At 40.4% G+C, this 14,545-nt stretch overlaps 1 protein-coding gene across 1 annotated transcript in view; it reads left to right on the top strand.

Moving 5' to 3' along the window:
* Window positions 1-4,930: 4,930 nt before the first annotated feature.
* Window positions 4,931-14,545, top strand: part of URB1 (URB1 ribosome biogenesis homolog) — an 81,366-nt gene continuing 71,751 nt past the window's right edge. Inside the window, 8 exon segments of the mRNA XM_042458659.1 lie at window positions 4,931-5,101; window positions 6,789-6,928; window positions 7,867-8,018; window positions 9,656-9,788; window positions 10,795-10,891; window positions 11,635-11,720; window positions 13,270-13,395; window positions 14,488-14,544. Coding sequence (XP_042314593.1) covers window positions 4,963-5,101; window positions 6,789-6,928; window positions 7,867-8,018; window positions 9,656-9,788; window positions 10,795-10,891; window positions 11,635-11,720; window positions 13,270-13,395; window positions 14,488-14,544 — 930 coding nt within the window. The 5' untranslated portion in view covers window positions 4,931-4,962.

Genomic DNA, 14,545 nt, shown 5'->3' with positions numbered 1-14,545 from the left:
TTAACACACAGTGACATTCTAGTTAAACAGTACTGTATTGTGTATTTTCCAGTTACTTAAAATATATTAATAAAATGTCTGGCAAAGAAATACTGTATTAGAAAGAAGTTCACAAAATGGCAAGTTTTGAGACATTGGATGCTTCAAGATATATGGCTCCTAACATTATCAGATATTGCACAGATAGCCTGCCTTTCTCTCTTTAATGGTTTTCTATAGTGAGAAAAAAGACAAAAAGACCCATGGGAAAGCACAAAAGAGTTGCACATGAAAGACAAGAACATCTGGACTCCTCTCTCCTCCATAAAAGTCTTTGAATGAGCAGGCAGGGCAATTGCACAATGAAACCCTCATCTGGAAGCACTCATTATCACTCATCATTAATGATGGTTTGGGGAAACAATTGGTATTAAGAAGATTCAAAGTGTCTGTCCATTCTGCTGTAAAGGGCAGTACAACTGAATGCACATTCTAACTGGTGTTGCATTTACATTTGCTTTGTAAATTGGTTTAAGCTTCAGGTGCACAAATGCCATAACATTTCATGATGTTAACCATACGAAACACAAAATAGCAAAACATGCCTTTTAAATACTACTTGAAGAAATATAGCCTCCAGTAAGCTTGCATAAATGTTTTACAGTGAACTAATAGGAGTAACAGGAATTCAGCATCAAGAAAAACAAGAGCATCACACTTGCCTAATAGAAACATTTTTATCCACAATAAATCTCAAAAGAACCCAACGTTTAGAATAGGTTCCCCAACTATTTTGGTCTATGACTCCTGTCAGCCCAGACAGCTTAGCCAACGGTCAAGGATAATGGATATTAAAGTGCAAAACAGTGGAATGTTACGCTAATGTACTTAATGCTATACAGAGAATTCATAATCAAATTTTAGAAGCAAGTTCTACAGTTCGGGATTGCAACTTTTAATTAACGTGAGAATATGTGCTATCTTCCATGGATGTGGGAAATGTGAGCTAAACATGTGGCTGAATATGCTCCCATGGAATGATGGGGTTATAGAAGAGGTCAGAGGGCATAAAGACGGTAGCTTGCATCAGCCACAGCCACACAAAGTTAAGCCCACTGAGCAAATTCACATTCCACTATCACAACACCAAAGTGCAACCTTTATGAAACACTACAGGAGCGAGAGAGTTACACAGCCTTATCAATAAACAGGGAGGCAGCTGTTTGAGGGTCTTGAAGGAGCAGCAAATTATTTAGGTTTTATTGTATTTTTACTGCCAGGGAGGGGGAAAGGATTTTCTGCCTTGGTTTTTGCCCAACTTGACAGTACCGTATATACTTGTCTATTAGTCTAAAGATTTATGCCCCAAAATTGACCCCCAAATCTCAGGCTGACTTATTTACCGGTCACTATGGTAATGTGATAGCAGCTCTTTCAGATTTCCCTATGTACTTTCTTTCACAGGCACACATGCACACACTGGAGTCTCAAGTTTTATTCTTGACCTATCCACAAGTCGTGGCAAAATCCATAATTTTGGCCCCAAAACATGCCCTTCACTTATACATTAGGTCTACTTATAGTTGAGTATATACAGTAATTGCTTTTACTCAATCACAGCAAATGACTGACTGATGCAACAAATGACTGACTTATGTACACAAAGTTTTGGACCAGCCCTGGAGAGATATTTGCATTTCTGGATGGACAACCTCTGTGGCAAAGACTTGTGCTTTGGAACTTGCCATGCCACTGGGCAAAATGAGAGCCCGGCAGCCTGACAGATATGGAAAGCAACATTTTGGAGAAACAGAATGAAAAGAGATCTCATAGCACCTTTGAGATTAACCAAAAGAATGATGTTGGTAGCATGAGCTTTCCCTAGATTTGAGCCTACTTCTGCAGATGCATGTTCAGTCATGCATCTGAGAAAATAGGCTCAAGTCTACTTCTTTTGTTCAGTCTTAACTTCTTTCTTTCAGTTTCAAAGATGCTACAAAGATGCCCTTTGCATACAAGTATGTCTTTGAATTCTATTTAGGGGTGGTTATTGTGGCAATAGTAATTTTGTGGCCACAATGTGTAACCATCTTTTCCACTATAGGTCTCCACCATGGGAGCTGTGGCTACTTAGGACTATAGTCCAGTTAGCTATCTATTACCTGCATGGCAGGGGGTTGGACTGGATGACCATTGTGGTCTCTTCCAACTCTATGATTCTAAGTATGCAAAGGGATCTTGTAGCATCTCTGAGAAGAAGTTGTAGCATAACCTTTCATAAACCTGGTCGACATAGATCAATTCTACAAAAATAAAGAGCAGTGTATTAATAATAATGAGAAAACATTATTAAAAAAAACCCACTAGTGGTCATGACTGTATTTTTTGAAAAACAAAGTTGTTATACCATCATAACTCCATCAATGCCTATATATATATATATATATATATATATATATTAAATATAAATACACATACATACACAGTAGTCCCTCGGGTTACGAAATTAATTCGTTCCGCGGCTCCGTTCGTAACCCGAGTAATTTCGCAACCCGAAAAGGCTAGCGGCTAGCGCTGGAAAGCCGCTAGCCGCGCTTTGCGGTTTGAATTTCGCGCCGAAAAAAAACATTCGTAACCCGAAAAAACCTTCGTATCCCGGAACAGTTTTTTCCTATCTATTTTTTTCGTATCCCGGAAATTTCGTAACGCGATCAATTCGTATCCCGGGGTACCACTGTATATTAAAAATAATCCATGGGAGATGTGGCTATCTAGGGCTATAATGCAGTTAGCTATCTATACCAGGGGTAGGCAACCTTTTTGAACCGGGGGCCGGGTTGCTGTCCCTCTGACAACTGGGGGGCCGAAGCCAAAAAAAATAAAATAATAAAATTTTTTTTTTAAAAAGTAATTAAATAAATAAACCGGGACAAATGTAGGACAAAATTTTCAAATGGAGGACACTTTTTTTTATAAAGGATGGAGGACACGCAAAAAAAAATGCTGATTTTTAAAAAAAATGTTAATATAAATGCATGTTTCAGAGGCATCTATAGACAATTGCCCCTCTTGCCTGCCGCTTGCCCCCCCTTGCCCGCCTCCTCCTGATAGGCCAAAGGCCCCACGCCCTCACGTGAGAGGCCAAAGGCTCCGGCGGCAATCGGCAGCAGGACTGTGTGGGGGCCGGTCCCAAGGCCTTGCCGGGCCGCATCCGGCCCGCGGGCCGCAGGTTGCCTACCCCTGATCTATACCATCAGGGGCTAGCCTGAAGAAGGAGGCTCCTCCCTCCCTAACTGTCATCATTCGGCCTCTGAGGGAGAGAGAAGGCTAGCCCAGTACCATCAGGGGCTAGCCTGAAGACAGAGGCTCCTCCCTCCCTAACTGTCATCTTTCGGCCTCTGAGGGAGAGAGAAGGCTGGCCCAGTACCATCAGGGGCTAGCCTGAAGAAGAAGAGCCCTCCCTCCGGTCCATCTGCCTTGGTCCAGGCCTCAGAGGGAGAGAAGAATTGCTGGACCTGATTCCCTCCCCCCCTCACCATTCCCTTCTCCTTTTATGTCGTGTCTTTTAGATTGTAAGCCTGTGGGCAGGGAACTGTCTGTTATCCCCTCTATTGTAAACCGCTCGGATTCCCAGTGACTGGGCGGTATATAAATAAAACCTATTACAGTATTATTATTATTATTATTATCCATAGAAGTATGCAAAGGGATCTTGTAGACTAACTGTGTAGAAGTTGTAGCATAAGCTTTTGTAGACTTGGTACTATAAGATCTCTTTGCATACTGATATTCCACAGTAACATGGCTGTGTCTCTGCATTCTTCCAAACAGGTACTATACCTCTGAACATCAGTTGTGAGTTTCATTAATAAGATGTCACTGCAGGTATTACATTCATGCCGTGCTTCTGGGCTTCCCATAGGCAACTGATTTCCCTTTGGGTGAAAAGAATGCTGCTGTAGAGAGACCTTTAGTTTGATAAAGCTTAACTTTTATATTAAAGTTAATATATAAAATAAATCCTCGCCTACCACATATGAGAAATATAATTTGGTGAAGTAGGCTGAAGTCTACGAAAACTCATGCTACCAGCTTCTTTTTTTCAGTTAGTCTGAAAGGTGCTACTAGATCCCTTTGCATAGTGGTTTCACAGACTAATATGGCTATGTCTTTGAATTGTACCACGGTGGAGAAAGGCTGTGTCAAGTCTTCCTGACAGGGGCAAGGAAAGGAGGGAAAGAGGAACAGGAGGAGGGAGGAAGAGGTCCTTACATAGACCAAGCCTATGAAAGCTTATGGTACAATTTCTTTTACACAGTTAGTCTCAAAAGTGCTATAAGATCCCTTTGCACACCTTTCTGGAAGCAAGAGGTCCAAAACATACTGCAGAATAAATCCAGTTTAAGATCGCTTCAACTGCCAAGGCTTAATGCTATGGAATAATTCTCTACCACAAACCAGGACAAAATGTAGGACAAAATGCAGGACAATTGTAGAATAAAATTTAGCCCAAATGTAGGACATTTAAGGTCCTCCATTTTTCTTAAATGTCCTGCATTTTGGGCTAAATTTTGTCCTACATTTTGTCCCGGTTTGTGGTAGAGAATTATGGCAACCCTAAATTCTGGGAACTGTAGTTTTGTGAAACATTTAGTCTTCTCTGTTGGAGAGCCCTAGTCCTGGACTTTCTGTCTTTCCTATAAAGCTGCATCCACACTGGAGAAATAACCTGGTTTGGCACCGCTTTAACTCTTTCTGGCTCAAGGCTATGGAATTCTGGGAGTTGGAGTTTGTTGTGGGGCCCACCAACTCCCAGAATTCCATTGCCTTGAGCCAGGATACTTTCCTAGGGCTAAGAGGCGGCCCTTTATTCTACTAGGAACCTTTCTCGCAGCCTCAGTTTTCCGAGGGGACCACTAAACAGACGGACCCCTTCCGGCTGAGACCGGAAGTGAGTCTTTACAGCGTGGTTGTCCCTTTGCAATGGGCGCCAAGCGCAAAAGCATGGCTTCGGCCAAGGCTCAGCCCTCGTCGGCGAAGAGGCCCCGGGGCCCCGCGGCGGAGGAGCTCACCGGCGCCCGGCTCAAGGCCTTGCTCCGGGACCCCAGCGCCGCCATGGAGGGTGAGGGGACTCCCGCTCTCCCTTGGGCCGCCAGCCTATATAGTGATATGGAGACTATGCAGTGGTCCCCAAGCTGTGCCCTTAATAAAGGATTTAGGACTTCAGCTCCCAGAATCCCTGGCTATTGGCCGACATGGCTGAGGCTTCTGGGAAATGAAGTCCAAAATCTCTTAAAGGGCACCGTTTGGGGAGCACTATATTACTATATATGGAGACTATGCAGCGGTCTCCAAGCTGTACCCTTTAATAAGAGATATTGGACTTCAGCTCCCAGAAGCCTCAGCCATGTCTGCCAATCGTCGGGGATTCTGGGAGCTGAAGTCCAAAAAATCTCTTACTAAAGGGCACAGTTTGGGGACCACTGTGCTAAACGATTTTGTGAAGCAGAAAGGTACTAAGGCCCACTGCAGAAATAATAATCCAGTTTGAGACCACTTTGGCTCAGTGCTATGGAAGCCTGGGAATTGTAGTTTATTGTGGCGCCAGAGCTCCCTGACAGAGAAGGCTAAATGTCTCAAAAACTACAATTGACAGAATTCTCTAGCACTGAGCCAAAGGGCAGTTAAAGCAGTGTCAAACTGGATTATTTCTGCAGCGTGTTTTGGACCATAGCTTATGTGCACGGAGCCATCAGAAACCATCCTCCACTCGTGAAAAATATGGGGGGGGGGGGGGGGGGATTGGAATATTTTGGAGATAAGGGAGACTCAGTACTGCTCAGTGTTGGGTGCGAAAATTGTGTAGTTGTCCTGCCAGTTTGTGAGATGAAAATATTGTCTCCATCCCCGTCCCTCTTTCAGAGAATGATGTGAAAAAAGGGGGACTGGTTTCGACATACAAAAATGGGGGAAATGGGGTTTGAGGAGCACTCCAAATGCTGCAGGTCCATCCCAGCCTCTCTCCTTTTGGGAGATGGGAGCTTGCGGGTGAGATGTCTGTGAGTGTGTCCATGGATCAGAAAGAGAGGCCAGGAGAGGCAGATGGAACACGCCTACTTTATGTATCATATTGAATAAAAAGAGATGGTTGGAGTGGGCCAGAAAGTTACTAAGGTCCAAAACACACTGCAGAAATAATCCAGTTTGAAACTGCTTTAACTGCCCTGGTTCAGTGCTAGGGAATTCTGGGAACTGTAGTTTTGTGAGATATTGAGCCTTCTCTGTCAGAGAGCTCTGGTGCCACAATAAACTACAATTCCCAGGATATCCTAGCACTGAGGCACAGCAGTTAAAGTGCTTTCAAACTGGATTATTTCTGCCATGTGTTTTGGACCTAAGATTACCTACATATTTAATGAATTACTTAATAATACATTCAGTATAATTAGTTCTTCTGCATTTACTTAGATACTGTACTGGCACATTGTTTGACATGCATACATGTTGTTCCTATATAATTACACAGTATCAAATCTACTTTGCCCTTTGTGACGTTTCTATGTTAATTTGTGTTTTTGTTCTGTCCACGTAATATTTTCCAGAGATTGCATTGATACAGTATTAATGTCACCAGTAGGGATGTTGGTACCATCATTTGGCCCCTATACAGAACACAGTTCAAATCCCAGTTCAACCATGAATAGATAGATAGTCTTTACACTGGGAGTCATCTGTGAGTCAGCACATTAAAAAAGAACCTTTTAATTTATTAATATGAAAATTTAAATGAAGAAAAATTGTTCTTGTAGGTTTAGAAACATTCATATCCTCTGCTAAATCGTTACCATCAGAAGAGCAATATGACGTTGTAGAAGGATACATAAAAGTTTCTGTTGAGTGTGCAGAAATTTTAAAACTTCTGGATGGTGAAAGACGTCCTGAAAGCGAGGTCAGTATTTTGCTTGTTGAATTTTGGATTCTATAGTCAATTGTGCACTGGGCACCGTATTCAGATAACAAGTATTGATTTGTTTTTATAAAAGAAAGAAAAAGAGCTAAGTTAGAATACTGGTACATTGTTTGCATTAAGAACCTGTGTAAGGCACGACGGGAGAGTGAATGGTGTGCGCTCTCCTGCACCACCAGCCCCATTCAATCTAATGGGACTCAAGCTTATGCGTTTTTTGGCTTATGCGGGGGGGGGGGGGGATGGATCCCCACATAAACCAAGGGACCACTGTATTAAGTTACATACAGCCCTTCATGTGTTGTCTGTTGAAAGGAGACAGACAGTAAGAGAAAAAGCTGCTGGCTTACCTATCAAGGGTTTTTTGTACCTAATTACAAGATTTGCTCACCACCTGTGCAGTATTGGTTTCCTTTATTTCTAGACCAGGTGTGATGAGCCTTTTTTCCCCCTGTCATGGGCCTCTGTTTCACAAATATTTTGTCAGTTGGAAGGATGTAAAAAGAAGATCATTTTTGAAAAAGCAATTGTATGACTGACATTCAGCTCAATCAGAGGTGAAAGTGTCAAATGAAATGGTTGTCAGTCAGTTTTAGGTTTCCCATAATAATACCCGAAAGCTCTAGTCTGTGGAGAGCTGAATTAGGATTTCATGTGGTTGCAGTCCAAAGTTCTATCCTGAACACAATTATAATACAGGAGCTTTTATTTCCATATGTTGATGTAATAATCTATATCTTGATTGAAAGTGTATAGCAGGGGGACGGAATCTATGTATTGCTGCATTGTTGCAACTTTCTTTGTTGTTGCAGGGTAATATATTTTATTTAGGATGATGACCCAATTTGTTGAAGTAACATTTTTTTGCTTATTCTATTCTTAACTCAAAAATAAAAAACCCATATATTTGAATGTTGCAGATGCTTCTAATCTTTCAAGCTCTACAGATGATTTTGCTGCGAACAGCAAGTGATCTGGCGCATTTTCATGTTGTGGGGATGAACATCGTAAAGAAGTTGATCAATAGCTACATGAGATTAATTTATGCTGCTCTGTATTCTGAAGGACATCGGTAAGTCTGCTGTAAGCCAAAGGCACAGTCTATGGTGAATAATCTGAAACAGATTTCCCCTGGTAACCTTGTAAAATAACATCTCCATTAGCTGTGGTCATGCTTGCTGAGACCTTAGCAGTGATCTTAGAAGAGCACAGAAAGTATGGGGCCGAACAGACAGGCCAAAATAAAGCTACTTCAAGTCACTTTGGAGGTATGCTGTTTAAATGATGCATGTGTCCTAAGAGGCTGGAAGTTGCGCCAAAGCCGTGCTCCAGTCCTAAGAACTGGAGCGCAGCTTTGGCGTGGCTTTCAGCCTCTTAGGAGGCATGCATTATTTAAATAGCATAGCTCCAAAGTGACCCGAAGCAGCTTTATTTTGGCCTGTCTGTTCAGGCCCTATATTTGATTTAGAATGGCCATCTTTCAGGGTTGCTGTCCATCCTTTAGTCAGATCCTGCTTTGAGCAGAAAGCAGACACTGATGACCTCCAGATTCTGTTTAGTTAATAGCCATTTAATTTGCTCTGGTATTTCTCCACTTCTATTTGTTTCTGCTATCTTATTTTATGACATTTTTGAAGTACTAATGCATATTCAAAAAACCTGGAAAAATAGCAGCACATTTCTCATGTGTAAGCTTTTGATGTGCAAGTTAATAGCTGCAAATGTCCTGGCCTAGGTCAGAAATGGAGAATGCATTGCCAGTTTTATTTTTGGGATAGGGGAGAGTAATCCAAACTAGCTCAAATACCTGCAGTATGGATTTAAAATGCATCTGTTTGGGTAGTTTTAGTGCCTCCAGCTCAAAAAATCATGGACAAAATGGCAGATTATCAACTGAAAATAAAGCTGGAAGTGACAGGATGTCACTTCTGGTTTCTTGAAGTCATGCTTTGTGACCTGTCAAAGGGTGTGGGGGTGCAAAGTGTTCACTGCCCCCAGTTCATTTGCAAAGCCTGGCCTAAATCAAGTTGTTAGTCCCAACTAGAGTAGTTCCATTAAAATAGTGAGCTTTATACAAGTGTTGACTTTATTTGTTCTTGTTAGCTGCCCTTGAGATTGGATTTAGGCTGTCATCTTTAATAGCAACCACAAATTTGGCTCAGTGACAGGCTGTTTCACAGTAGCAGCATTGAAACCACTATTGGAAACCAGAATTGAACGGAAGATTAACCTGGAAAAATTGTTTTATATAAAATACATCATCTACAATTTTCAATCATTATTCTGAAAGCAAGAATACCCATAATGTGTGTTCCCTCCATGTTTATTTATTTATATCCCACTCTTTTTCCAGGACTGGGACTCAGAGAGGCTTCACAGCATTAAAAAACAGTACAATTGAAAACATTTAAAAAATAAATAAATAACATACATTAAAAAGAATTTTTAAACTGGTCCAACATCCCAGCCTGTCCTTATAGCAATTCCTTAAATGCCTGTTTGAACAGGTAGGTCTTCACCTGCCGTCGGAAGGCCATCAAGGAGGGAGCTGTTTGTATATATATATATATATATTCTTCCATTGTTGATTTAGCTGAAAGTGACATCCTTTAATTTCATAAACGTCAAGTCTCAGTTTTTAATTTCTAATTGGTTTGTTTGCCTATGCATTGTTTAAACAATGTCTTCTTTCCTCCTTTATTTGTATAGAATGTCTCGTCTGTGCCTCACCTTGCTGTCAGCAATGGTCACACAGGGGCCAGATGCTGCAAGGGATGTCTATGCCCATTTTGATTTCAATAATAAATTTTTACCTAGTTTAGTAAAGAAAAGAGATTATAAGGTAAGAAAAAATCTGCAATTCTGTAAAGTGATGATGCTTTTCTCTGATGTCAAATATATGGTTGGAATAACAAACCAGACATTTATATTCTTTGTGTTTTGTCTGCATCCCAAAGGTCCTTACAGATACAGATTGTTTTTGGCACTGTTAAGTGAAATACTGATATTGGGGAGGGGGCACTGAGATATGCATGTTTCTTTGATTGTTTTAATGTGGACTCTTTTGCAAATAAGCATAGGCTGGAATGCTACATTGTTTACTTAGTTATATATGTGTAAATTAGTAGTCAGCCCTGCATATCCACAGATTTCTTATCCATGAATTCAAGCATCCATGGCTTTTAAATATTTTTAAACTTATAAATTCCTAAAAGAAAACCTTGATTTGCCATTTTATGTAAAGGATGCCATTTCACAGTGCCACTGTATTTAATGGAGCTTCAGCATCCATGGATTTTGTTATCTGCAGGGGATCCTGAAACCAAACTCCAGCAGATACCAAGGGCCCATTGTAGCATCTTCTGGCCTGACCCCTGCAAACCTGCTGTAGCAGACAGTAGCTAGATAGGACATTCAACTGGCAGTCAGGACTTTTCCATTTCTCATCCCACAAGCCAGCGAGGCTGTGACAAGGCCTTGCAATAAGGCTCATCCTTTTTAGCTGCTTTGAGTCCTCATTTTGGGGGGAAAGTGGGACTATAATAATAATAATGTCACATCCTTGCTGACTGATGGGAGGTAGGTGGAAGTATCATCCTCGTGTCCTGATCACTAGCCAAACAAACTTCCTTTGCCAAATCCACAGCTGCCTGGTAAAGCAGATTTGGGAGAGCATTCACAATTGTGCCAATTCATTATATGAATAATGCTGTAGGTTAATGGATTGCTGTGAACTGTGTATTTTTAAAATGTAAACATGCTTTTGATATATTTAGGATTGCATTTTAAAACAGTTGTGAGTTGCTGTTTGGGTCTGGCATATACTCACTGTCCCAACTTTTGTTTAGGGCAAACCTGATGTCCGTATGGCATACATCCAATATGCTCTTTCTTTTTTGATTGCTGGTGATAACACAATCCTTGTGCAAGTTCTGGAGTTAAAAGGTATTTTTTTTTTCCTGGGATTTTTCATATTCGGGACATTGAGTGTTTCTAAAATCACTGATAGAGGCTTTGGGAGGGAGCTGCACACATTCATTTGCGTGTGGTTTTTTTGGGTAAAGCAGATCATGGGAGAACTTTGTGAAGCCTTGTGAAGTTTATGTTACTATTTACATGGCAAGAGAGGGGAAGAGGCAAGGATTAAAGAACACTCACATGTGTTTTGGAGTACTATATGTGGCTACACTGTACAATGAAGGAAGCACTCTGATGCTGATTCGGGAAAAGAAGAATTCAAGAAGCCTTTGCCGATGCCTCGGTTTAATGGGGAAAAACGAGGGACTGCATGAGAGTGGTTCTTAGGATGAGAGCTCTTTCCCTGTCCTGATTCACTCCATGTATTTGGAACTAAAGCTCCCATTACTTCACCCATTGTCCATTTTATATCAGGGTAATGGGCATTATAATCCATTTTGGACAATACCAGGTTAGGGTAGGCTGGATTAGAGCCTATCCTGTAGCACTAAAGGTCCTTCTCCACTAGTTATAGGCATATTAAGTGCAATTAATCATGAAATCAGTTTGTAATATTATTTTTTTATTTTGATGGTATTCACCTTTGGTTCCCCTTGTAGAATACAACATATTCTAATACAATAGTGATAATGTTCAATGAAACTGGTGTCATTTTTAAAATGCTTTATTGTTTTCCATTTATAATTATAACATTTTCAAATGGGTTATAGATTTTATTCCAGATATTTTTAGAAGTGGATTAAAGGAAGATAGAATTTCTACAGTTAGTCTTCTGCTTTCCACATTGGCATCTAAGGTACACCCTTGAAATGGCTTTATTCCTAATATTTTCTTTCTGTGCTGAAAATAGTTTTGTTGTGGTTTTTCAAGGAATATCTAGTTACCAATTGCTTGATGTTTTGCTGCAGTTTAGTGCTTGTCAGCATTTCTACTGTGGATTGACTGATCATAAAATACTTTAAATGTTGGAACTTAGAATTTGCTTTAGTTAAGTTTTTAAGCAACAAAGACACTAATGCTGCAAACCAGCTTTTAAGCTGTTTTAAATATAATATATAAATATCCTTTGCATAGTGAGGATACAGAATCATGAAAGCATTAGATGTAATTGTTTATGGTGTGTTTGAAAGTAAATTCCTGTATATATGGCCTCCCCTTAAGACTTCTGAAGAACTGGTTTTCTAGAGGCATAGCTGTATTAGGGATGAAACAGACAGGCCCAATAGAGCGGCTTGCTGCCACCCCTTTGAGCACTTGATCAGGGCTGCAGCAACCGCACGCCTAGCCCTGATCCAGCGTTTTTCGGCCCCAAAAAGAAATAGCAAAATGGCACTCCTTTGCCACCGTGGCAACAGATTTTGGTGCTTCTTTTGGTGTGCAGCATCTGAACATTGCACGAAAGGAGCATTGTAGTGCCGCCTGGCAAACAGGTGGGTGTCGTGACACCGGCTTGGGGGTGGCACTGGGACATGCATCATCCAACACCGTGCCCCAACACCACCCCCAAGCCAGTGCTTACTGCAAGTCTGCATAGGCTCATAGTCTGTTGTGTAGTAAATTGTTCCGGCAGTTTAAAAATGGAAGAATGTGAATCTTAATCTCCATATTTGTCTTGTAATGTAGTCTATGCTATTATCTTGTAATGTAGTTTCTGCCAGCAGTGCCCATCTGTATTCTAAGTAGCAAACGTTCTGGAAAAAATATAAAATGGCAATAAAAATGGCAGTACAGTTGTCCCTCCGCTTTGACTTTTGTGGATTTGTTTATTTGCAATTCTGATTACTATGTTCTCTCTAGGAATTTGTAGGTCCTCCAGCACAACTTGCCAGAGATTGACCATAGAGTTGTGCTAGAGAACCTAGAAGTTCCTAGAGAAAACACTTCTCTAAACATTTGTAGGTCCTCCAGCATGGTCCTATGATCAACTTCTGGCAGATGTTGATCATAGAGTTTTTTTCTTAGATAAAAAGAATAGTGTTTTTATTTGCAGCTTTTCTACATTCACGGGGGCCTTCACTCCACAGCCTAGAGAATGTGGAGGGACCACTGTATTTAGAAACCAGGAAGACAGTTTCACCTTTCTGGGAACCATTGTTAATGAACTTCTGAGGACTATTCTTGAACAAAGTAATCTGTGCAGACCATCAGTAAATACATTTGGTATTGCACTTTTAATGATTAAAAAGTGCCTATTGTAGCTAGCCCTAAAGTGTAACTTCAGATCTTGCAGAATTTCTGTTTTGCTTTGTTGGCAGAGAAGAACAAGAACAAATTTTAAAAATCTGCATTTTTATCTGTGTTACTTTTGAAATTTAAGAATGTACTGTATGTTGTGTTATTTCTAGGTGGTTCAAAATAAAAATATCACTAAGACCCAGAAAGTTCGTTTTTTTACTGCAGACGTATTGAATCACATTGCTACACTTTACCGCTGGAATGGAATCACTGATGTTGAAACTGAAGATGTCAAGGTATAACAATTCCTTTCCTTTTCCTTTTTTCTTTTTTCCTGTCTTGATGAATTAGGCAGAGTTGTCCCTGTCTATTAGTCCAAGAAGAAGAAAAAACAAAACAAAAACAAATACCAATCAGGCCCAGCCTCACATGATACATTGCAAATTGGTAGAAGGTATGGTTGTAATTGGTGCCATTTTCAGGGAGATGGTTTCTGGTTTTGCTTAATATAAGTGGTTGTCCATATTTAAGCATTAAGACCAAATGCCATTGTGAATACAAAAGGAGCTGAGCAAGTTCTCTCCTGCTTTCTTTCAAAAACAGTCTCCTTGCACTTAAGAGGCATGTTTTCATGACACATGCTTGTTCCTCTGACTAAGATGAAATATGTATCTGGCATCTCTTTTATTGTACTCCCAGGTACAATACAGTCTTAGGGCTCCATTGGTCATGCCATGACTCCTAAGTTCAAAGGCTTTGCATTGGGTCCATTCGCATTTTATCCAGCAAGGGCTTTGTGTGGGTCTTCTGTTTCTCCATTAGGAATATGGGAATTGTCTGATATCAGTCCTGATACACTGGGATTCCAGTATTTTGAGGCAGGGGTATCTCATTTAAAAAAAAAAAAACTGGAAATGCCAGGAATAGGATCTGGGGCCTTCTGACTCCAAAGCATGTGCTCTACCACTGACCTATGAATGAACTGAACAATTAAGCACTAACATCCAGATAAGGACCTTCTCTGTTTTGGCACCCCAGTTATGGAACACCCTCCTCTTGGATGCCCAATTGGTGCCATTATTGCTGTTGTTAAGTACCAAGTGAAAACATGGTTGTTTGTGAAAGGTTTGGAGAGTTAATTGGTTTTAGCAAACTCATGTACATAGCTATAATTCATTTTAAACTATTTGAATGTTTTAACCCTGTGTTTTAATCTGTTAATTGTTTAATATGTTTTATCTTTTAAAAATCATTTTTTAAAATACTCATACTGGTTTAAATTTGTTAGATTATTTTTTATTGTACACTGCCTTGAGATCTCTGGATAAAGATCAGCTATAAATATTTTAACAACAACATCTCCTCTCTAAATTTTGTACTCTGTGCAGGCTTCCCAGGATCCTGAAGAGGCAGGAAAAGTGCTAGTGAGAGAGCTGGTTCATAATT

The sequence above is a fragment of the Sceloporus undulatus genome, chromosome 3, assembly GCF_019175285.1.
Source record: "Sceloporus undulatus isolate JIND9_A2432 ecotype Alabama chromosome 3, SceUnd_v1.1, whole genome shotgun sequence".
Lineage (NCBI taxonomy): Eukaryota > Metazoa > Chordata > Lepidosauria > Squamata > Phrynosomatidae > Sceloporus > Sceloporus undulatus.
Note: the sequence above shows the minus strand (reverse complement) of the source record. Positions and strands in the feature narration are given on the sequence as shown.